The sequence below is a fragment of the Alosa sapidissima genome, chromosome 17, assembly GCF_018492685.1.
Source record: "Alosa sapidissima isolate fAloSap1 chromosome 17, fAloSap1.pri, whole genome shotgun sequence".
Lineage (NCBI taxonomy): Eukaryota > Metazoa > Chordata > Actinopteri > Clupeiformes > Clupeidae > Alosa > Alosa sapidissima.
Genome location: NC_055973.1, coordinates 28,415,885 through 28,440,091, shown reverse-complemented (window position 1 = coordinate 28,440,091; position 24,207 = coordinate 28,415,885). Strand labels below are relative to the sequence as shown.

At 44.4% G+C, this 24,207-nt stretch overlaps 2 protein-coding genes across 6 annotated transcripts in view; both read right to left on the bottom strand.

Moving 5' to 3' along the window:
* ntng1a (netrin g1a) overlaps positions 1-15,908 on the bottom strand; it is a 99,596-nt gene extending 83,688 nt beyond the window's left edge. For 4 of the 5 annotated variants that reach the window (XM_042068719.1, XM_042068717.1, XM_042068720.1 and 1 more), the window contains exons 1-2: positions 12,603-13,541; positions 3,848-4,837 (exon numbers count right to left, since the gene is read on the bottom strand). In XM_042068719.1, coding sequence (XP_041924653.1) covers positions 3,848-4,093 — 246 coding nt within the window. In that variant the 5' untranslated portion in view covers positions 4,094-4,837; positions 12,603-13,541. Of the gene's footprint in view, positions 1-3,847; positions 4,838-12,602; positions 13,542-15,757 lie in introns of those variants that run through there. The other variant, XM_042068718.1, reaches the window with a different exon arrangement.
* A 5,175-nt stretch (positions 15,909-21,083) lies between these two features.
* prmt6 (protein arginine methyltransferase 6) lies at positions 21,084-22,349 on the bottom strand. The gene has a single exon (XM_042068703.1). It carries the CDS (start codon positions 22,283-22,285, stop codon positions 21,233-21,235), a length of 1,053 nt encoding a protein of 350 aa, XP_041924637.1. The 5' UTR covers positions 22,286-22,349; the 3' UTR covers positions 21,084-21,232.
* Positions 22,350-24,207: the final 1,858 nt, after the last annotated feature.

The following is a 24,207-nucleotide window of genomic DNA, read 5'->3' as shown; positions in this document are numbered from 1 at the left end:
TGCCTGGTGCAGGCTCTGTCTGACTGCAGGCAGCGATGACTGATACAGTCCTAATCACAGGAAGCAGCGCCGCAAGCCCAGAGAGAGAGAGAGAGGCAGGGAGAGAGAAAGAGATAGAGAGAAAGAGATAGAGAGAGAGGGAGGATAGAGAGACAGAGGGAGGAGGCCTCCAGCCTGGGGATGGATATGAGCAGAAATCAATTTAAGCGGATTGAATTCTCTGATAATGCATACTAATGACAAGTGCCAGAGTGGAAAAAAGGAGGAAGATATGGGGTGTAGGAGGAAAGAAAAGAAAGCTCACAGTCATAAATAATAAAAAATAAACTGTTATTAAAGTAATCAGTAGATTGCCATAATGTTAGCTGACAATTCAGCGCTAAGTGTTGAAAAAAAATTGGATGGGAATGGAAACCAAGCAGAGGTAAACTGGCCAAGACATTAGGGTTGTACATAGGGTTGTATGATTTGTATCACAGGGATTACAATTCAATGTATTGTGATGTATCACAATACTATAAACTAAGTGGTTTTCTGTCTCAGTTTGCATTGTTAGGTTGGAGGGCTATTGTCAAATGGCTGAAGTCATATCATAACACTTCTACCTGTCAGGACTCAGCCACATCCTGGTCACTAGACATGACTACAATAATGGCAATACGCTTTGTTCAGGATTTGCACTCATGCTAAGCGAACTGAAACTGGCAAGTCAAAAGTGGTAAGCACTACTTCTAAGCAACAGACTGATATTAAAGAGAGGGGACGTTGGGAGGAAAATTAATGTTTATGGCTAGCAACCATACTACACCACAGAAGCATTCTAGCAACCATACTACACCTCAGAAGCATTCTAGCAACCATACTACACTACAGAAGCATTCGGCTGTTCAAAGACGTCTCGAACAAAGATGAACTCTGTTTCAATCGACCCCATCGGAGGGTGCAAATGGAAGAGTATTACAGGGCCAGTGTCTACGAAATTAGGCGTTGATGGGGAAGAAATCAAGAGTGACGTCCAGACACTCGGCCACAATCACTCATCGACACACCATGGCGACAGACAAGACAAGAGGAGAGGGGACAAGAAAGAGTGTTGTCTGGGAAGTTCTGTGGAGTTGATTAGAGGGGGTGTGCAAGGCCACTTCCTGGTTACAAGGATTGTCACACTGACCCTCAGAAACAGGTCCAGTCCAGAGCCACTCGGCCTATCCTTGGGAATCTGTCAGAGATGGAACGTCAGCGTTTTTTTAAAAGTGCATCTGAGATGCACCCTTGAATAATGTATCCTATGAATAAAACACATTAGCTACAAAACATATTGAATAATTCACTTTTCAAAGCCCCTTGCACACTAGATATTAGGTCTCCTGTCATTCTATTTTTTGTGCCTTTTTCACAAGTAGACCCTCCCCCCTTCCCCTCTCCTCTCCTCTCCTACCTTCATCTTTGTGTCTCTGTCTCTCTTCTCGCCATGGATGGCATCTGGCTATTTTTGTTCCACGGGCATCATTAGGAGCTACATTTTTGGAACCTCCTCTATTTATCTAAACGGTCGTGCAATTTTTAGGAGCTCATTTGTTCTGATAAAATGTTTGATGGGCACGTGTGCACCCACACACGCACGCACACACACACACACACACACACACACACACACACACACACACACACACACACACACACACCTCCAGAGTGTTTTCATCTTCCATTGGCCCTGTACCACTAAATGGTGGCAGCCAGCTGTGAGACTCAAAGCATAGAGGCACAAATGATGGGGGAAGACACTCTCCTAATTAAACACTTTGCCCCCACAAAGGCCCCACTAAAGAGCCGCAGCTTGACTCCTAAACGCAAATACACTTATCACTCTTATGCAGTCCCCATCACTGATCCCCTGCCAGAAATCCCCTACTGTGGCTTTCGCATAGCACAGGATCACTACTGATGCTACTAGCAAGACTGTTAGTTCTGTAGTAATACAGTAGTAATATAGCAGTAATGCTAATAACATGCTAATAAAACCAACTGGGGTCATCCCTATGTTCCCCAGGTTCTATGTTCCCCGCTATGTTCCCACATAGGACCCAGGGAACATAGGTACACTCCCAAACAACTGCTAACAACAACACCTACTATTAAAACTAACATTACTCCTAATCATGGGCGGATTATGAACTTTCGGACCCCTGGGCCCAGATGTATTAAGGGCCCCCCACTAATTGTCGCATATGTGGGAGGGGGGTTTGGGGGTCCTCCCCCAGAACATTTTTAATTTGTTTGATGTGATTTCCTGTATTCTGGTGCATTTTGGAGATGGCCAATACTAAATTCAATCAGATTCATAGCCTACATCCTGATTTGTTGATATTGAGGCAATGATTCCATGCAAAGGCTTGGGCTTCAGGGCCCCCTGACCCCTTGGGCCCCTGGGCCTGGGCCCAGTAGGCCCGTTCAGTAATCCATCCCTGCTCCTAATAAGACATTTTCTAGCTCCTTGGTCATAAGAATGTGGCTGTTAGGGGGTTGTGCTAGGAGCAACTGTGAGCATCACAGAACAACACCTGCACTCTCACTTCAGTCACGTCTCGGAGCCCGTCAGCATGCTAAACTCCGAGCAAGTTTGGCTTTAAGGAGCGCTGGGAATACACTCAGCTTATTTACGGCGGCATCCATGCCAGCAGTGTGTGATCTACACAGATTTTCTCTCTTGGGTGGAGATTAAATGAGTGCCATATGCTCAACGCTGAAGGTGTGAGACCGAGCCAGTGCATCAGGGACTGTGAACGTGTAAACAAGAAAATGGCTGGAGCACCTGGTGGAGAACACACTTGAATGTTTGTTTATATGTGCATGCTGCAGTGTTCTTTGCTCTGTATACAGTAGGTGTATATATCATGCGACTGTGTGTGTGTGTGTGTGTGTGTGTGTGTGACAGAGAGTGTAGGGAAACGTGTTTGTGTGTGTACAAGTGGTGTGTGTATTGAAATGCCATAACAACTTGAAAATGAAATAATTGAATAGAAGATTGAGAGACAAAAACAGAGATGTGACATCTCGCTATAAGAGGCAGGTGGCACATACGTAGAGATGTGACATCTCGCTATAAGAGGCAGGTGGCACATACGTACATCTCGCTATAAGAGGCAGGTGGCACATACGTACATCTCGCTACAAGAGGCAGGTGGCACATACGGGCATCTCGCTATAAGAGGCGGGTGGCACATATGTAGAGATGAGTGACATCTCGCTATAAGAGGCAGGTGGCACATACGGACATCTCGCTATAAGAGGCAGGTGGCACATACGTAGAGATGTGACATCTCGCTATAAGAGGCAGGTGGCACATACGTAGAGATGAGTGACATCTCGCTATAAGAGGCAGGTGGCACATACGTGCATCTCGCTATAAGAGGCAGGTGGCACATACGGGCATCTCGCTATAAGAGGCAGGTGGCACATATGTAGAGATGAGTGACATCTCACTATAAGAGGCAGGTGGCACATACGTAGAGATGAGTGACATCTCGCTATAAGAGGCAGGTGGCACATACAGACATCTGGCTATAAGAGGCAGGTGGCACATCCGTACATCTCGCTATAAGAGTCAGGTGGCACATACGGACATCTTGCTATAAGAGGCAGGTGGCACATACGTAGAGATGTGACATCTCGCTATAAGAGGCAGGTGGCACATACATAGAGATGAGTGACATCTCGCTATAAGAGGCATGTGGCACATACGGACATCTCGCTATAAGAGGCAGGTGGCACATACGTACATCTCGCTATAAGAGGCAGGTGGCACATACGGGCATCTCGCTATAAGAGGCAGGTGGCACATACGTACCAGGGCACAGTAAGTCTCGGGCGGGTCCCCGCAGGTGATGTTGGGCGGATCCAGGGTCACCTTCAGGAATTTGGTCATGTCGGCCGCCTCGGGCTGGCAGGCCATGTAATCCCAGGTGAGGCCCTCGTCCGTGTACACCTGCGACTTGCACATGTCGTAGTGCCCCCAGGTGGCCTGGTAGTGTTGCATGGCGTGGCACAGGCTCCCCCACACAGCCTGCAGGGTCAACAGCACAGGGAAACGCATGGCTGCTTCCTTTTTGTGTGGGTGGACAACCACCGAGATCCTTTAGACGGCTGGGTCCTGCTTTTCTTTTGCTTTCTTTTTCACACCTTTTTTCCCCCTCCCTTTGATTCACCCTTTCTTTTGTTAAACGTGGTATTCCTTCCCTGTCTCTATTCCCCACGGCGCGGAGGAAAGAGATTTGGGCCCGGGCTTACAAAATAATCCAACCTTCACTGTGCCAGAGGTGCAGTGGCTGCATGCCAACCTGCTGTTCCAGGCTTTCGGAGAGAGAAGCAGGGATGGGGGGAGACGCTAGTGGTGTTCGTAGTAGGACAGAGAAGCACTGCTTTTTTTCCAGATGGATGGATCTCCAGTCCGTCTAACGTCCCCAGCTGGATAAGGTGTCCCTCTTGGCAGACAGTTGGTGTTGGTGGGGAGAGGGGAAAGAGAGGTCAAGGAGAGGGGGTCCTCGGCTGGTTCGGCTGATAAACGGGGACCTGGACGCAGGAGGGAGGAGAGGGACGCAACGTGAGTGGGCGCGGACAGAATGGGGTTTTCGGAGGGGGAGGAGGGCGCTGGAGAGACGTGCCTCTTCGGTGGGGTGGAGCGGAGCGGCGACCTCGCTATCTCGCTCTCTCTCCGTCTGTGCGATGACTGACAGGCCTCTCAACTCTGTTTCCTGTCAATCATCACGGCGCTGCCGCAGGTTTCTTTCTCGCGTTCCGTCGCGTCCTTTCCACCGTGGTCAAGCCAGGCACCCATACGCTGCGAGGGAGAGAACAAACAAACAGAGAGAGAGAGAGAGAGAGTGGGGAGAGGATGAGTGTCAGGCAGTGCAGAGAGGGGAGATCGAGTTTGACATCAACCTGAGAATTAGCCGACGCTAGGCAATAACGAACGGGAGAACCTGAAGGCGGAGGCAATGGCAGGTAGGGGTGTCCAGGGGCCGGAGGAAAGCCAGGGGTGTGTGTGAGTGTTTGAGTGTATATGTGTATGTGTGTGTGTGTGTGTGTGTGTGTGTGTGTGTAAGCACAGCATGGGAGGGAGGGGGGAAAAGATCGCATAACCCAAAGGCCATGGAAGAGAAGGTGATCCGGCCTCTTCACACCCCTGCCCTTCATGGCCCGTCAGTCTGTCTGATGCCATCCAAGTCAAGTCCAAACAACACCCCTCCGCTGGCCGGGTCCCTACGGCCTCGCCGAGACCTCGGCTCCCCTACAACCCACCCCACCCCCCTCCCCACCATCTGACCCACGGACTGAGTGAGATGTTTACAGTGCTGAGCCAAGGCTTCGCCACAGAGAACTGCAGAGAACCAGAGACTTATTTTTTATATATATATATATATCTTTTTGTTCTCTCTCTCCACTATTTTAATGAGATTTTAAAGAAGGCCAACTACAGAGGTTAGTCTCACAAAGGTTACTATAGTAACAAAATCGGGAGACCCTTTATGTGCCAAAGTACTGCAGAAGTGTAAAAGCTGACCTCTGTGGTTGAGAATGCTCATGTTCAGACTCTCACTACCCCTCTCTCTCTCACTCACTCACTCACACACACACACACACACACACACACACACACACACAATAATGAAAAAAGAATGTAAAAGGATCTTGGCTGATCCTTAACTGAAAGGTACACATCTGACTGCCTTATTACCATGTATCCGAGCTCTGCTCAATAACAGCATATGCATGCTGGATACCTGGCTCAATTCATCAGATTTGGAAACAACGCATAATTCAGGAAACCAGCCAATGGCCACACTAGGTATGGTTGCACTGGCGTCAAGGGCAGTTGTTTCTTTTTCGTCCAAAAAACTCCATTCAGGGTACAATGCCAAAAAGAAAGCTCCCATGAATGAATATCTGTCAATTACAACTTAACATTGATCAAAAAGATAGCATTAGTAGTGAGATACCCCTACTATCCTAAGGCTAAATAACGAACAGGTGATAAAAAAAAAAACATATAAATGGAACCTAGACAGCTAAAGCCCTTTTTTAATCACAGTCAATGGATATAGTCAAAGAATAGTCAATTGATGTTAGAGAACCGTTAGAGAGCATTTTTAGGCTAAATGTTTTAGATTCAATTTTATATGTTTTATAGTTTATTTATTGTTCTACCTCCACAGCCCCCACATTATTTTTCTACTATTTGGTGGTACGAGTGGCAAATTGAGAACGGCACCATGGCACATACACTTTTTAAGAGCACACGCCAAGAGTCCAAGGCATCCAGAAATAGACCTAGCTCACCCAGACATTCAGACAGCCTGCATGCATCAAATATACTTCTGAGAGAGAGAGAGAGGAGAGAGAGTGTGTGTGTGAGAGAGTGTGTGTGTGTGAGAGAGAGAGACAGAGAGAGAGAGAAAGAGAGAGTGTGTGTGAGAGAGAGAGAGAGAGAGAGAGAGAGAGAGTGTGTGTGTGTGTGTGTGAGAGAGAGAGTGTGTGTGTGTGTGAGAGAGACAGTGTGTGTGTGTGTGTGAGAGAGAGTGTGTGTGTGTGAGAGAGACAGTGTGTGTGTGTGAGAGAGTAATAGTGTGAGATAGACAGCAGGGGAGCCAGGCACAATGGGAACAGCCTGCTGCTTCCTCAAAGAAATCCACTTTGCCAAACATCTACACAAGATCACCATTGCCATTACAATGTGACAGCCAGTGTGCTTTCAAGTGCACTTGCTTTTCGTCTGGTTTCCTCAGCCTAGGAGAAGCTTGCTATTTTCAATAATAAATAGATGGGGGATAATAATAAAAGTGATATTTTTAAGTGAAAATATTTATATACTGTAGACTTTTTATTTTGTTTGTATTCGTGACATCAGGGGAAACAGTTAAATTGTTTGCCAAACCATTGGTGCCATTATATTTTCACTTAGCATTAGGAGCCCTGCATACTCTGCGTTTTCAGAAGTAACGAGACAGCACACTTTGCAACTGCAAACACGGGGCCTGAAAGCTCTCTCTTGGTCACCCTCCCTCCCCTACAACCTTTTCTCTTTTTCTAAATCCCTCCCTTTCTCTCTCTCTCTTTCTCTCTCTCTCTAGTCTGGTGTCCAGGGCGGAGAGATAATTGACGACGACTGGGCCGACAATCTTGTGGATGGAGCTGTGTTGCGTTTTTAGTGGCGGTTAATCAGTCGGCCCAGTCGATGTGACTGCTGACCCGGCATAGCCCACAACTCCTGAGTGATCAATTAGAAACCTAAAGGCTCTGTGCTTCACCTGGGGACCAGGGGGAAGCCTGTGTGCATCCCCAGCCATCTCTTTATGGCTCTCCTTCTCCTCCCACAAACAGTCAGCCAGGATATTGAGGTGCCATTACAAACAGCCACTGAAGACCTTTCCAAAAGACCTCCACCAAATTCAATAAATATTCCAAGGAAATATGGCTGAGGTTGGGTTCACATCTGTGAACATCAATGCATAAAAACTGACTAAAGATAAAGGGGATGCCAAAAGTGCTATGAGAAACTCATTTAGAGACCCTAAACTGATCCTACATTAGAGAGAAGCAGCACGATATCAGCCAAGCTTCAGGTTGCTTAAAAAGTCTTCACTTCACTAACAATAAGCTTCTTTTGGGTAAAACAGTCAAGCCTTTTTTACACTGTTAATAAAAGGGCTTTCTTACAAACCACTACGTCGTTGAGAACTCTGTTGGGACTTACTGAGTGTGAGAAAATTTGAAGATATTTTACGGCATGAAACGAGGTAAGTTTACTTTCCGTTTCAGCCTTTTTCAATATGCCAATTCCAAATGAATTATAAAGTTTTACCAACCATAACATTATTTTCTCTTTTTTCAATCTCTTTTTTCACTCTTAAGGGTTCATACATTCAACCCAGGAAAAGGGCTCTCATGAATACCCCTTGAGTATGAAAAGTACCTTTTTTATCCAAAGCTATAGCTCTGTCCCATTAAAACCCATCACATCAATCAAAGAGACTCCCGTCCAAAGTTATAGATGGAGATCTGGATTGGATCTTTCTCATGAAGAAGAAGAAAGGGAGAAGGGATTGTAGAGGAGGAGGAAGAAGAAAGGGAGAAGGGATTGTAGAGGAGGAGGAAGAGAGAGAGGAAGAAAAGGGCAGGCGGGGGGGGGGGGGGGTGAAGGGAAGTGAGGGATGAGGAGGTGAAGAACGAGTGAGCGGAATACAACCACGAACAAAGACGCAGAGCGAGGGAATACCTGCTCCAAGATGGCCAGCGCTGGCTCACCTCACCTTGGCGAAAATGAAACCAATTAGGTGGACAGCACGCTTAGCCGTGGCGCCCGGCATGATTAATGGTCATCATATTAATGTGTTAAAGAGGGACAGCTGAAAGTGGACGGACTCTTCAGTAGACAGGCCTGGCTAAAGACCGGAGCGGAGAGTGAATGGTGTTCCATAATGAGCCAGATGCACAGATACAGGACCCAGATAAGGGTCAGTCACAGCAGAGAGAAGATCACATAGAGCTTGTTTTTACCTCTCCCCCCCCCCCCAACCCCCACCCTATGATTCCGTCACAAGTCATCTATCCCAGCCCACTACACCCTACCCCTCCTCTCACTCGTCCCACCCCCCTTACTACACCTTGTCTGTGTCAGCAGACAACACAGGGGCAGGAGAGTGGGGTGCATCTTAATGCAGACATGTTAATCAGAGGTGTGGGGGGGGGGGAGCAGCAGGTCGCTCTCTGTTCCATCGATCAGTGCGAGCATGAGGCATCTTAAACGGGGCATTTGGAGACTGAAGCGATGATATCTATATTTATGATGGTGTAGGGCGCGTCGATACGCGACTTAAATGTCTGACATCGGGAGAAGAAGGGGCAAATGTGGGTGATAATGCAAGATTGATTTTTCCCCTCCCCACCACACGTGCTGTACACAATATCGCCGAAAAGACAAGAAAACTCGGTGTGATTTATCTCAAGTGTCTAACCAACAAAGCAAAGAGCATCTCTACATGGGTGAGACACAAGCACAGCAGGTCACACACACACTCTCTTTTTTTTCCCTTCCCTCGTCCATCTTCCTCTCCTCTCCACTGGTCACTGCATATATATTTTTTCTTACCGGTTCAGCACTGAGGCGTGGCCTGGTCTCACTCTCCACTCACCCTCCATAAATGTTTCATATGTTCTATATGACTTGGACAGAAGCGAGACAGCGCAAGGTCCCACGCCCCCCTCACCCCCCCCCCCCCCCCACCCACCCTCCTCCCGGGCCCTGAAACACCCTCCTCTGTCCACTCGCATTTGCCTCCCTCGACTGCCCGACCGTGCCTGAGTGCAGCGGACTGCAAGCGGCGACAGTGGCGCTGGCAGTGGCCGTGGCCAGAGCTGAGAGTAAAAAAACCAACCAGTGTGAGTGACCGCCCAGGACTCCGTGTGCAGCTGTGTCCTGCTGCTCGCCGACCTCCCGCTCTCTCCTCTGGCTCTCATCTCCGCTTGCCTCACCTCTCTATTTTTTTTAAACACTTTGTCCTCTTTCTCTGCCCTTCTTTTAGTTTTTATCACCACGGTTTGAAACTCTCTCTCCCTCCATCCCTCTCTCTCCCTCCATCCCTCTCTCTCCCTTCCTCTCTCTCCCTCCATCCCTCTCTCTCCCTTCCTCTCTCTCCTCCATTTCTCTCCATCTCTCAGCATCTCTCTGTGACTCTCACAGTACCATCAGCTGGATGCATGGCCTGCATGTTGTTTCACAGACTACAAGTGCATGCCTAAAATAGGAGCGCCTAACAGCAGTGGGGTGAGGTCACCGTCTGAGCGCTGGCCCAGTCTCTGGGACACCGGGAGCTTGTGAGGAGCGAAGCCGTTACCTAGCGCAACCTCCTAATCGGTCCATCAAGCCACCTGCCAAACTGACAGGCTCTCCGACACTAACACGCACCATGACAACAGAACAAACATCACTGCAGCCGTCAAAACATCCTTCACGCTGAGGAATCGGGAGAGTGTTCCTGTGTGATGCTGTATCTGGAGATGGCATCTAACCTACCGAGCCTCCATACTACCACCACCACCACCATCAGCCCCCTCCAACCTCTTATGGCGGAGTCACCACATCACACATGCAGGTTTGGGATCTTTTTATGGTCTTGACATGTGGTAAATGGATGTCGTGGTGACAACTGGGAGGTGCTCAGCAGTTCGGGAGGCCTGACAGCAGCTGGAAGAAATTAAAACACGGGTTTATCACTCCCACCTCCTCCTAAACACAAACACAGACACACACACACACACACACACACACACACACACACACACACACTGTCAGAGGTAGACAGGTCCCAAGCCTCGGAAGAAAAGAAACTCCCCCTGCACAGCTGTGACTGCACCACACTCGGCCCTCAGTAGCTTTCTCTCTCTCTCTCTCTCTCTCTCTCTCTCTCTCTCTCTCTCTCTCTCTCTCTCTCTCTCTCTCTCTCTCTCTCTCTCTCTCTTTCTCTCTCTCTCTCTTACTCGCTCTCTTGTTCTTATTTCCTCCTGCTCACAGCCTCTCTCTGTCTCTCCCCATCTATCTGTCTCCCTCTACTCTTCCATGGGCTGAGATACTGCCACATACTGTTTATGTGTGATGAAACGGACCCCTTGGCAGGGCGACTCTTGATTCTCGTGGTGCCATTTGTGTCAGGGTACTTAGCTCCAGGGCTGGAGCTGGTTTCTCTGGCTCCGACAAGAGAAGGAAAAAACAGAGCTTCTATAGGATCTCAGTGCCACCATAACTCCCAGCCTCTCTCTCTCTCCCTCTCTCTCTCTTTCTCTCTCTCTTTCTCTCTCTCTCTCTCTCTCTCTCTCTCTCTCTCTCACTTTCTCCTTCTACTACCTTTGCCACCAAGCCTACACTTCATTGCGACATAGGAGCACATCATGCATTATTAAAAACACTTTTCCTAAAAGGCTCCCATAGCAATCAGCTTTCTGAAGGATGTGCCGATCTGCTGAAAATACTCCACTGGAACTCAAATGCAAGCCACAACCCCCCCCACCCCCCCCCACCCCCCCCCCAGTCTGGGATACACTACACAGAGGAGTTAGCCGCCAAATGCAATGATTAGTGGGCATAATCACAGCGTTACGCCAGGGCCATCACAACACAGTTCGGCACAGTCAACACAGCAGAATAGCACAGCTTTGTTCTCCGCACCGGTTCAGCAAAGCCCAATTCGGTAACAAGATGTGAGGATAGCTGTGCACTACAGGGTTAGGAAACTAAATATCCCCCCACTCTCTTGAGCCTGAGCGGAATTACTCCTGAGAACGCCGCCTTGGCTGTAGGCAAGACCTTAGGCACCAACAATTGCAGCCCCATTACAGTAAATCTCATTATAATGATACCTAATACAATTGACTGAAAAGATTACACGCAATGCTGAGTCCACCCCTTGGACCAACAACGACAATGGTCATCAATCCTGGGGTCAAAATGATTGCATTTGCCATGGCAGTGAATTGCATTTTGCAAAAAAGATTATGATTTTTCCTTTGAACTCATGTGATCAAAACTCTGTTTTAGGTCTACTATAATTACTAATAACCATTATCATTATTGTACTGCTATTACTACTACTACTGCTACTATTGCTACTATTAATAACAATAACAATAATAATAATAATAGTAATAACAATAATAGTAGTAGTAAAAATAATAATAAAGTGGCATCACAGTTCCATGGTTTGACCTAGTCTTGCTATTATTACTCTGTCGTACTTTTGTTTTGTCTTGATGTAAGACTAAACTTTGAGTTGAAAGGGATGTCATTTATCTAGTTTTAAATAGACAGCCAATAGATCTGCACAGTAGCATTTATGTCAGAGACTGCAATTGTAAAATCAAATTGTATGTGAATTATCAGATCTACACTGTAGCAGTGTCATTTTCAGCAGATTTGGTCATTTCAAAAGTATCTACTGGGACAATATACTCTTCTGTCTAGCCTATATAGTACACTACTGTTCAACTGCTCCAATCCATCTCAACTCACAGCCGCATTCCAAAACGGTAGTAAATGTTCTCATTGTAGTTATTTAATTCTGCATGAACAGCCCCGTGGTCACTCGACAGAAGGCATGTCGTTCTATCCACAAGAGGGCGCCTTCATTGCTAATGCCTTACAATTACATACACCGTAAACCCGGACACAGGCGATTTCTTATGAAAATCGTGCAAAGGTGTACAATCATGGGTGCAGATAACCGTGACTATTTATTTGTTTCACAACATCAAAGGCTGTTGTACTGGGAAAAAACGGTAATTTTTATGCACACTGAAGGATACATTTCCCGGTGTTATTTACTTCAGGGAATATGGTTACATTTGAACGAAAAGAAGATGCTATTTGAAAAGTTACACCATATAAAAAATAGCACGACACTGCCATGATTATCTACTTCTACATGCTAAAATGTCGCACTAATAGGTGCGGCAGCCAAAAGCGATTAACCTTTACATTTTAAAATCACTATCAAGGCTACATGTATATTACAACAACAATAATGGACAAACAGGGTGTGAGTTAGGCTACTTACATTTTTAAATATTCCTTTCGATTCGCAGGACTAAGGGTCCCGTCTTTTTAAGTGTTCAACAAGTTCGCAAGTGACCACAGGATCCTCTTTAAGATGCGCGTGTTAATCTTAATGTGATGAGTTTGGAGAAAAGGGGGATCCCTAAAGTTGATGACCCACGAGTTAAATGAGCTGACTAAATGCAGCGGTTTAAGAGATGTCCAGCCCGCCTGTCAATCTCGACTGAATTGCTGTGCCACATTTCTTTTCCCTCAGGTAGACAGGATCAGATTGGAGATTTTCTTCACCCTATAAGAAATGACTGATCAGTGTCCGCGGCGCTTGGTTTGCAAGAAAAGAAACGTGAGTATTTTTTCCTTCATGTCCCGTGAGATGCAGGTCATAATTCCGCCATTCGTCTCTCCATAATCAAAGCAGGTGACGAAAGCGCAATATCCCCTCCAAACACAGGAGCCAATATCTTCTTCTATTGGCCTTTTAGTCAGTATGCCGTGACAATTTTTCTTTTTTCCTTTCTAGATTAGTTTGACCGTTCTGTATTCAACCAGTTTACCTTCTCCCCACTGTCACTCTCAATATCCAACTTGAGGGCATGGATTCCTACACCTGTACAAGATGATAACCACAGCATAGACAGCAACCAAAAACAAAGTTATTATACGGTAATACTCTCTGTCTTTCTATTAACTCGCCCAAGAAACTCACTGTGCGCAGATATAACACCAATTAGCCCTTGCGCGGAGAATATCTTCGACCGTAGCTCCGTCACGCATCCTCCTCACATTCCCTCACACAGCGAGACTGATTGTTCAGCGGAGATGGCTAGAGAGATTACGCACTTGGACACTCCGATTGATGTAGGCGCACACTCAGCCCAAATATTCCAAGGGACCAGGAGTGTTTTAGCACACCCTCTCTGTCTGTGGAGCTTTTGGTGACTCTGAGGGGACTTGAACAAGAACAGAACAAGCGATAGGAGGAAACAGGGACATTCTCAACAACACATTGGAGGGAGATAAAAACAGATAAGAAATCTCTCCCCAAATGTGAGCTAATACTGGGATTGCGCCTGGTCTCATGACCGGATACTTAAACGTTCCGCAGGGTCCTAAAGGTAGCATTAAGTAATTTAAACGTTTTAAATGTCCTCGTGCAATGCTGCGGGGTGTTAATTCGAGTAGTTATTATGCATAATACAACGGTGTAATTGAGCAAGAAGAAGCTTAAGTCCAAGGGCCCGTATTTAACCTAGAAGATTGCCTTTATGAAAGCAATGACGCCAAGCTTAGTGTGGGAATGACATTATCCATGCGCTCCTCAAATACATTAATTTCTAAAAGTGTAAAATTATAGGAAAAAGTGAAATCCGCCGTCAGAAGAAAACATTTAATGTTGATTTACACAAAAGCAGATGCCCCGCGTGCACCTCGTCGACCTCATGGGTTCTGACCAAGAATTTTAGGTTTTAACCATAATTTCATAGCCTACTGTTAAACTCAACGCTGCTGAAATCCCACTGTGTCCTGCAGCCAAGCTTAAAGAGAGAGAATGTGTGGGAGAAACCGACTACGTGAGGGAACACATCGGGACCATCATGGGGAGTTTTATTCCAGTGTTAGTTGATCTTTCCGCCCTAACAATCGCTATTGTACAAGAGGGCACATCTTAGATTAACTATTTCAGTGTCATCGAAGAGGGTGGTCGAGTAAGTGTTAAGTATTGGGTCTTTGCGCATTGATCTCTCACATAGGCTAGTCATACAGGCCTTGGTTGGGGGGGGGGGTATTAAAATTCGATCCATCTTCTGACAGTAAATCCACTGATGATGGTAATGATCCCAGTGTGTTTATCTCTCTCTCTCTCTCTCTCTCTCTCTCTCTCTCTCTGTGAATGTTAGTAGGCCTATGTGTGTATGTGTTTAACAGAGGGAGATCATATAGTGAGGTGATGGACAGATGTTTATCCCAGATATAATTCTTTAAAAAAAAAACTTTGTACAAACTAAACACAGGGCCTATGTCTTAAAACAGTTCAATTTCATTTGGCTTACATATCATTCACGAATTGTCAATGACATATAAGGTTGATTTAGATAAGATTAACTAGCGGATTCGATTTATCTTTAGGTCTGCACATACACTCCTTCCTACTGCCGTCAAATGGGCCTGCTGTTTGTGGTAGTCCTTCACGTGTCAGGTAGACTAGCCTATATGGCCATACAGCCTAAATGCTAAATTATGATGAAAGAATACCATATTCACTTACAATAGATACTTTGCCAAGTGGTTATAGTTGTTGCGTATTCCCTGCAGTGTCAATAAATTCAACAAGTCATGGGTTGATTTAGGCTCAAGCTGTTCCAGTGGTGTTTTTGTGACGCCGGATTCCCTTTGGAGGCCATGTGATAATTAAAGGGCTGAATTATGATTTCAATAGTTATAGTTTAAGTAGTTCATCATATTTGGAAATATACCAGAAACGGATGGGATTGAACAATTGAGAATAAACCAATAGCCAGCCTTCAACTATAGGGATTAGTTTAGCTGATTGTGAATCCTGGCGATCATCTTTCCTATAGCATTATAGATCAACTTTATACAGACCCACCCATATCTTCATGGGTGGCGAACGGTAGCCTACAGAATGAAAAGCTGTAACATCTGTCCACATACGGGTCAGCAGTATAGAATCGACATCAACCTGTTAATCATGACGCCTGTGCCTATTTTATGAAACCCACAAAGAGGATAAGTTTGCCTACAGTGTAAATTAAGAGCCAAGTCTTGTAAGCACATCAGCGATTGACAGTCATAGCTTCAGTCGGACAGCATATTGCTAGAGTCAGTTAACAGACATTAAAAAGCGCAAGTCGGCACAATCACATTGGCAGAGTCCGTGCGATGCAGTAACTTGACAAATAAATCATGACAGAAAAGACAACTCAAAGGACAGCGAACTCTTAACAGTAGGCTATTGCACATTACATTATATGTAGCCTACGTCTTAGTTGAAGTGAGAAGAATGTGATTTTTTTAGTATTATCAATCAGCTTGCATTCTTTCTGAGTCGTTCCCACACTGCCTGGGCGAAACATCAAAAGTTTGTATCATCCATACATCACACATAGCTTACAGAAAAGAAAATTATCCGCTCACCTTTCACGCAAAGCTTGACTTCGATATACCGTGTGAACAATTGTGATCTGATGGACATTACCCGGATATTTCGGATTTGAATCGGGACATCTTTGGAGGTGCCGTTGGGGAGGCGAACTCTAAAACGACTACTTCCCTCCGTGGCTCCGCGGGAATGGAGTAATCGACGGCACCAAATGACACTTCAGCCAGAGAAACAACACTGCAAACAAATGCGGTGGCGGGCGGTGCGGGGAAAAAACAACAACTTTAATTTCGGCCTAATGTTTGCCCTGCATGCGGTGCAATTTCTCGGGCTGATCGCCCAAAATGCAGGTGGAATAAAAATTACTGAGCATTCGCATTCAGACATAGCGACTGCGTTCAACACGTAGTGGGCTGGTCATGTCATTATTGCCCAGAGACTGCGTGTTAACCTTGCTCGTCTCATTTAAATCATTTAGCTATCAGACGAGGTTACTAATATTGTCAATAGCAGTGGCAGTGTCATTTCATGTTAATTAAGGCTACTTCAGACAGTAATAGAATGGGTGGCGATATGAATTGTAGCAGTCACGTGACACGGGGAATATCCACTATGAAATGATTAAATTAGACAACTATTGGGAAGCCCACTTCGACAGCAAAGCCGTAAATACCAGTCCTCCAACTACGCTACCAGACATGACTAAACAACATAATAATAATACCAGCCTTACACTAGAATTAGAACATTTGAGTTTTTGCCTTACATTTACCTATGCTCTCACATTATGTGTGCCCAGATAAGTACTGTTGGTAACGTTTCTGGTGTGAAGGATTGTATCAGCGTCAGTAAATACAATTTCAGCACCTGGACAGCTCCTGGTTTCTCAGGACTGCCCACGGGCCTGAAGCACAGCACAACTCCATTAGTTTGCCCTATATTTGGGAAAAAGCGTGCTACCATTTTTACCATTTGAACTCAGTTCTAATAAATGTTGGAGCAACATGCATGGGGATCATTGCTGGTGCCCATCTCAGTGCACGTTTTGATTTTGAGGTTAAAATCAGGTTGCAACTGATGCTGGAGCCTTTGCGATTGAAAATGTGCACTGGTGTTAATGAGTGTGTGTGTGGGTTGGGGGAAGTAGGGGGTATGAACAAAAAAAATCAATTGTGATTTGTTGCATCCTTCCCTTCTAGACTGTGATGTGTCCGGTGCATCTATGTTTACTATTCCATAATCAGCACTCTGGAGCATCTTAAAATCTATGAGAGGGTTCAATAGCTGGCACAGCTATCGACAGAGGCCGACAGTCACGTGAGCTAGCGGCCCTTCTCAGTAGCTGTCTGACTCTACCTCTTCCTTTTGTTGTCATATCGTCCAGACTAATGAGGAAAGGAAGTGAGCCTCTGTTGTCTTCTCACATTCTTAGTAGCTCAGGAGAAAGGTGCATGGCCCGACTATAAAGGAGGAGACGGAACACACATACGTCTTGAAGCTGAATGGACATTGATAACTGTAATATTATCTCAGGGCAAGTTGAAGAGGTCAAACCACACTGAGTAACCATCACATTACTTAAATCAGACGAGTTAATATAACAGAGACAATAACTATGAGGGACTCATCAGCAAAATATGCAATAGAGGAAAACTATTCATTTTACAAGACTTTAAAATGACCTTAAAATTGAGCACAACTTTACACTGGATCCATAAATGTGTGCAGGAACGGAAAATATCTAGCACCAGTAGCAATGCCCAGATACTGCTTATCCTTCCTGAAAATTGAAATACCATATTAAGAGACAAAAAATCAAAACCAAAAAAAATATATCTGTCTGTGTATATAAAAAATGAAACAATGCCTGAGAAGAATTACACAGAACCGTAATCCAAAAAGTGCATGATTGAAAAGGATTATAAAGTCTCACACAGTAGGTGGATTTGTTCGTGTTTGGGCAGGATCCACAAGCCTCTGGCTGATAGCGATGGGGGTGATCGGAGCTCCACGTCTGGATTTTGTCTGTGCCATTTCTGAGATTTGGGCCTTATTTTACAGAACCGATGAGCAATGGACTTGGATCTCACCCTTCCCCCAACTAGGCAATTCAGTTTCATATTTAATATAGTAGTTGTGTGTGTGTGTGTGTGTGTGTGGGGGGGGGGGGGGTTCTGCATAAGGATTCTCATTCACTACCTGGGAGGCAAGATGTGCTGATACTGATGGATGATTTGCAGTTCAAGAACATGGTGGCGAATCAATGGGAGCGGGGGTAACCTTCCAGACCAAAAACATACAAAGCAGTCTCAAAACATTGGTGCTGCTCATGCATCCTCTAACATCCTCTCCTTACATATCTGCCTTTGAAATCAACCTGGTGCTTAGGGTATTGGGCTTCTAAATTAAGTTTTGTCGATACCATGTTTCTAATTTGTCTCCTCTGGAGATCTCGACAGAAATATTGGTTACTGTAAACGGCTGGTGGCGAATGATTTCTCTTGGCTCGTTTTCAGCACATCATTAGAATAGCGAGACACACTGGATATGGTGATACGTCTTTGCGACAGGCATCACAAGTCAGCCAGACCTTGATCTGATTTATGTCACTCACTGGTCGTCTACGGAAAACTACCACATCAGAGTCTCGCCCCATGTACTTCTGTTTGGTCGCTGAATTTATTATAGGACTTTAATCTCTAGCTCAGATACATTTCGATGTGTCCCATGTGCCAACATTTTGTCATCATCCATATTGCATACATAATTTGTAGGGTGCCATAACAGATTGTGCCACAAACATTCACAGTCCTTTAGTGGAATTGTTATGACTAAGCTAAGTATGTTTTGTGCTTCCCTGCTCTTTGATGAATATGACATTGGTGCATTCACTCTGACCTGAGCTCTTTAGTAGTCTTGAAAATGATTTAGTGCTAATGACAGGCCTAGAGATACCTTTGTTCCAAAATGACTTTTCCAGGGACTCTTCCCAGTAAATAGTATATCAGTGAATGGTTTCCTCACAGTGCATATTATGTCAGTGAATAATTTCTTATGACTACAATAATACTGTAAGTGTTTTTGAAAAAACAGATGAAACTTTGCAGGTCACATTTTACTTGAATAGTCCACTCACAGACTATCTACAGACACTCAGATTATCAACAAATGATCTGTTGATTATGTTAGGTACCATTTATGGTTAAGGTTAGGGGTTGAATTTGGTTAAGGTAATGTTCAACAACAATTGTAAATGCTGAAATGGATCAGATGATCTAGTGGCTCTAATAAACTCCCGGTACACTTACTAAGTTCTTGATGCTTCGTTTTATGTGTAGGGACCCTATTCATGCTACTGCAGAAGTGTGGTGCTATTTTGAGCATTATTAGTGGTTACAAAATGGCAGTTTGGATATGTTTAGCGATTATCCCTTAGTACTTACACTGTTAGCCATTTGGGCTGTAAGCACTAAAGCCGGTTAGCCTGGGTGTTCCCATGCTGCCTTGCGCGCGATTTGATTCACGCTGCTAAGGCAGCCTGGAGACCATGGAGCAAATTTTCGCCTGAGATAGGGAACCAATCACAGAACAGGGGGGAAAGCAAGACGATGATGAGCTATGCACAGACGCATTTGATAGACATCCGTGGCACCCAATAAACGGATCTGGGCATTTTTTTCTAATACGAGAAAATGAACGTTTGGTTCCCAGACCACGTCTCATTGAGAAGTGGTGGCGCTAGCCAGGCTAAAAGCCGGTTAAACTTGGTACTCCTTCGATCAGTCTAGCTCTCGAGGGGGTGTTTGACTCGTTGTCATGGTGAAAAAAACCCTGGGTTCAAATTACTCCGGAAATCACACTTCAAGTCTAGTTTGTCTTGTTTATTCTACATGTTGCTTTATATGTGGTATATTTGTATTTTACATATATATTTAAGCAATAAGCCCTGAGAGGCCGTAGGTTACACTGATTTTAGAACAGCTAAGGGGCGTTGTTAGGCACGATTGCCTAAGCCTAGTAAATAAATTAGTGGAACCTACAGACTTGAGTGGCTTATTGCTTTTCTAAAAAGGTTATTACATATATCTGACAAGATTTCATAAAATAAAGGGACAGCAAGGAGAAATGAAATGATTTGGTCATATAGATTTTTTCTTTTTTACAGTATTTTGTATCAACAATTCAAACATTCAAATACACAAAAGAGTAGGAGATGGAGACAAATTGAGAAGCATGATTTATTTTGGCAGACAGAATGTGCAGGAATGAGCAGCGGCCATATTTTGTACCACTTTGTGGTGCATCTAGTTCATATATAATCATTCTTATTATTCACAGTAATATAGAGCGAAATGCGGTCAAGGGGTATGTTTGTGCTGGATTTTACAACTGCATCGAATGCAATTCAACCAATCATAATCAAGGACCGGAACTATCCGTTTTAGAATTGTATTTTAAGCTAACACCATTACTCTTGGACAGAGTACATGTGGATTTGTTTGGAACTGGTAAAGATAATTTCCAAAGGGCCATGTTGACTAACAAAGTATTGCAGGGTTCATACAAAAGCAGGCTGTTGGACAATTGCCGTAAAGCAATTTGTGATTCTCCCGGTCAGGGCAGAGCAAACTGCAAGGGTGGTTCTCTGTAGATGGGGAATCTAAAGGCTGCAAGTTAGTTTACCATCACAATGACTTTGAAGTGGTTATATTAAGGTAAAAAAAACTAGCATAGGATACATTTTAAAAAGTGTGTGAAAATTGCTGACAAGTCAGAGTATGAGGTTCTAACCAAATACAATTTCTAAAATCAAATTAAATGACATCTAACTATCCTTTCACTGACCAATCAGATATTTGTAACTGGCACTGTAAGTGAGAAATAAACAGTGGCTCAGACCTATTTGAGGCAATCATCACCTTGCGTCAGAATCACAGAAGGGATGAGTAGTTTGTTTGACTATGTAGCACAAATATCTGCATCCTTTCAGCAGAAACGTGGACTTGGCCTTTAATCGGAGCAAGAGGTGCATGGTGCCCCTTGTGAGATGGATGATACTAAAGGCCTACACTGCTAATTCATGAGTCTAGATCTAGTGCTGACACGGCTGGCTCATCAATCAAACCCATCTCTTGGTAGCAGCTCCTATAAAAATTAAAAAGATTACTGGGACCACTCTTAACTCAACATATCTGAAAAAGAGGACAGTACAAGTCATCTTGTAATTCACAGGTGCAAGAAGAGCGCATTAATGATAATGCCTAAGCAGTGGTAGTCTAATTTAGCACATCAAATTTCTTAATTTCAAAATAAGCTTAACGATACATAGTGACAAGTGATTCACAAATGAGCAAAACGGTGTGCAATTAAGCAAAAGAAGTTTATTTCCTATTCAGTTCCAGCTGTTGTGGCTGGTATTAAAAATGTTGACTGGACGAGCATAATTTGTTCAGTGACAAGCCTAGGAATCAGACAGATGCTGGAGAACATCTGTAAACAATGTAATTAGGCTAGGGCTGTGTTTCTGAATAACCATCGGGGATGGAAAATGTCTTAGACTGCATCTTCAGCTGTCCAATTGAGTAGTCCACATGGATGCAAATATGCCTGGAGCTCTCCGCAGAGGGATACATATGGATCTCGCCCTCTACCTTTGTGTCTTGTTCAACATCCACAGGTTCGTCTAGATAGAGAATGGCTTGCTTCCAGTGGGTTTCCTGTTTGAACGGAGACGTGGAGAGGATCAATGGCTTTTCTCCACCGGGGAACGTTACCGTGAACCACACGCAAAGAGCGTTCACAGTAGACGAGCCGAAACAGTCGCAGCTAAAGATGCCTTTCACCGATTTCAACTGATCCACCGTCACAGTATACAAGTCCAGCTCGGCAAATTTAGATGGATGGGACAGCACGTCCTCTACAGTCACCGGATTTACTGTGATGTCATTGTTCATGATGCACCTCCTAGCAAAGTCTGTCATGCAAGACATGTCGACACCGTACTGATTCTTAACTGTGCTCCAAAAGTTCAAGCGGTCCTCCGACACAAGGTCATTGATCGGCGCGAGGTACAGTTCCGCTTTGCAGGGAAGGATGAGGCCGCCTGGTTTCAACCATTTGTCTCGAGCGAAAAGGACGGAATTCAGCATGGACTCGTGAAGCAGTGCATAGCCCATCCACTCGCTAACAATCACATCCACCTGCTCGGGCAGATCGATCGCCTCCAGAGTGCCTTTAATGATATCGATCTTGTCCTCCATCTTATTCAGTTTTACGATTTTAACTGCTTGATCGGCAATTGAACTTCCCTCAACGGCATATACCTTTCTGGCACCAGCTTGGGCACAGAAAATGCTAAGAACACCGGTGCCTGCACCGACATCCAGGACAACTTTACCTTCGATTGCATTGCTGTTTCTCAGGATGGCCATCCTATACGTGTTTGTCCGTACATGGTCAGCAATCATTTCCTCGTGTATTGTAACATCAGAATAACTGTCGAAATACAGATTATCCTGAACATTTTTATCTAACTTTCTTTTTTTGCTACACAGAGACATCATTCCCTTCTGTCTGCTCCTGTATGATCACGTTGAAAATTATCAGGCACTTCCGGATATGAGAGAACCGTTGCATTGTGGTATCTGTAGTATCAAGCAGTTTTGCTTTACTACTATACCATACAGTTATAAACTACAAAAAGATTCGTCGCAGATAAATTACGCAATAGGGCCTACCATTTGGCCACTGTTTGTGAAATGACGTCAAATTGACGTGCAATGTAATATTGAGCACAATATCAGAATATGTACAACCAGAAATATCTAAAAATGAACACCATAAATAAGTGACAAATTAAGAAAATAATAATAAAAAACTCTAGTAGGCCTAATTGAAACAGGCTATTTTGCTACCATGTCATTAACAGCCTTTTTTTGCTAATTGATTTAGGCTAAATAGACAACCAAGAGATTACATCCCAATCAAAGGTTTCTTATTTGAAGACATCTTTCCTCTTGGTCATGATTTGGTACTTAATGCAATTATTGTTGCCTGCCTGCTGCAGAGAAATTGAGTAGGTTGATCAAATCATGTCTAATATATTCTACCAGTGTTTGGGGACTTGGCCTAATGACATGTAATTTAACTAGGTAGCCTACAGTTTTCTCTAGCTTGCCTATAGTTCAATTATGCTTTCATAGATTCCAGTAATTATCTTTTATTGTGTAGTAACGGCAAAAGTACAAACAAATTTAGGACAACAAAGTAAAGGAATGTGTCGGTATCATTAATTCACTGTACAACTGCAATGGAACCCTCTGACCAGCCTGAGCCTCGCCCCTTTATCTCTGACATTTAGGTCTCAAGGGCAGCCTATTCCAGGAAACTGGGTTGTCATCTCACTTGGGAAAAACATTTCTTCATAGTGTTTTATGTTTTAAATCTGAATGTCAAAACATGAACCTAGTTGTCGATTAGGCAAAAGTATTGATTATTGCTGTTTATTAGATACAATGCTCAGAGGAGTTGATAAATGACCTACAGTACCTTGGTGTAAGACCCTCACCTGGAACGCAGGTGTCTGACTGATGGGCATACAAAACCAAAGTTGGCATTTCCATGAAGTGTGGGTATCCCCCCCCTCTTAAATTTGTTACATTTGTTACCCATGTGACTTTTTGAAATAATTCATCATTTCACATCACATGTACAATTTGATCTTTTTTTTTTATTTTTTACATTTTCTTAGTCAATCAAACTAGATTTTCTTTGTAAGGTTGTTTTCCTGTAGATCAATATATCAGTATAATAATAAAAAAATAAGTAAAGTAGCTTCTTCAACAATGTCTGATACCATTATCTGTAATGCTTTGGTGTACTTATTTCAGTATATTAAGAATAACCATAACCATAACCAACACACCAATAACCCCCCCCCCCCCCCCCCCCCCCCCCCCCCAACAGACACACACACAAGCAACTTTTTTTTAATACGCCTGACAGTCTAAATGCATTTATTCAATGGGGCAGCCGTGGCCTACTGGTTAGCACTTTGGACCTGTAACCGGAGGGTTGCCGGTTTGAACCCCGACGAGTAGGCACCTAACCCCTCACTGCTCCCCGAGCGCCGCTGTTGATGCAGGCAGCTCACTACGCCGGGATTAGTGTGTGCTTCACCTCACTGTGTGCTGTGTATGTTTCACTAATTCACGGATTGGGATAAATGCAGAGACCAAATTTCCCTCACGGGATCAAAAGAGTATATATACTTATATACTATACTTATACTTATACATTTTTGAAACTGTCAACTTGGATTTGGGCTATAATACTGTTTTAGTTGAGAGGTAGTTACAGGTAGGCTGCTAACATTCCTGAGCTCAGGTACAGACACACACACACACATACACGAGATAAAGAAGAGCCTGCAGGTTGAGAGAGCCATTCACAACCTCTCCCCACTGGAAATGAGGTGAAATTACAG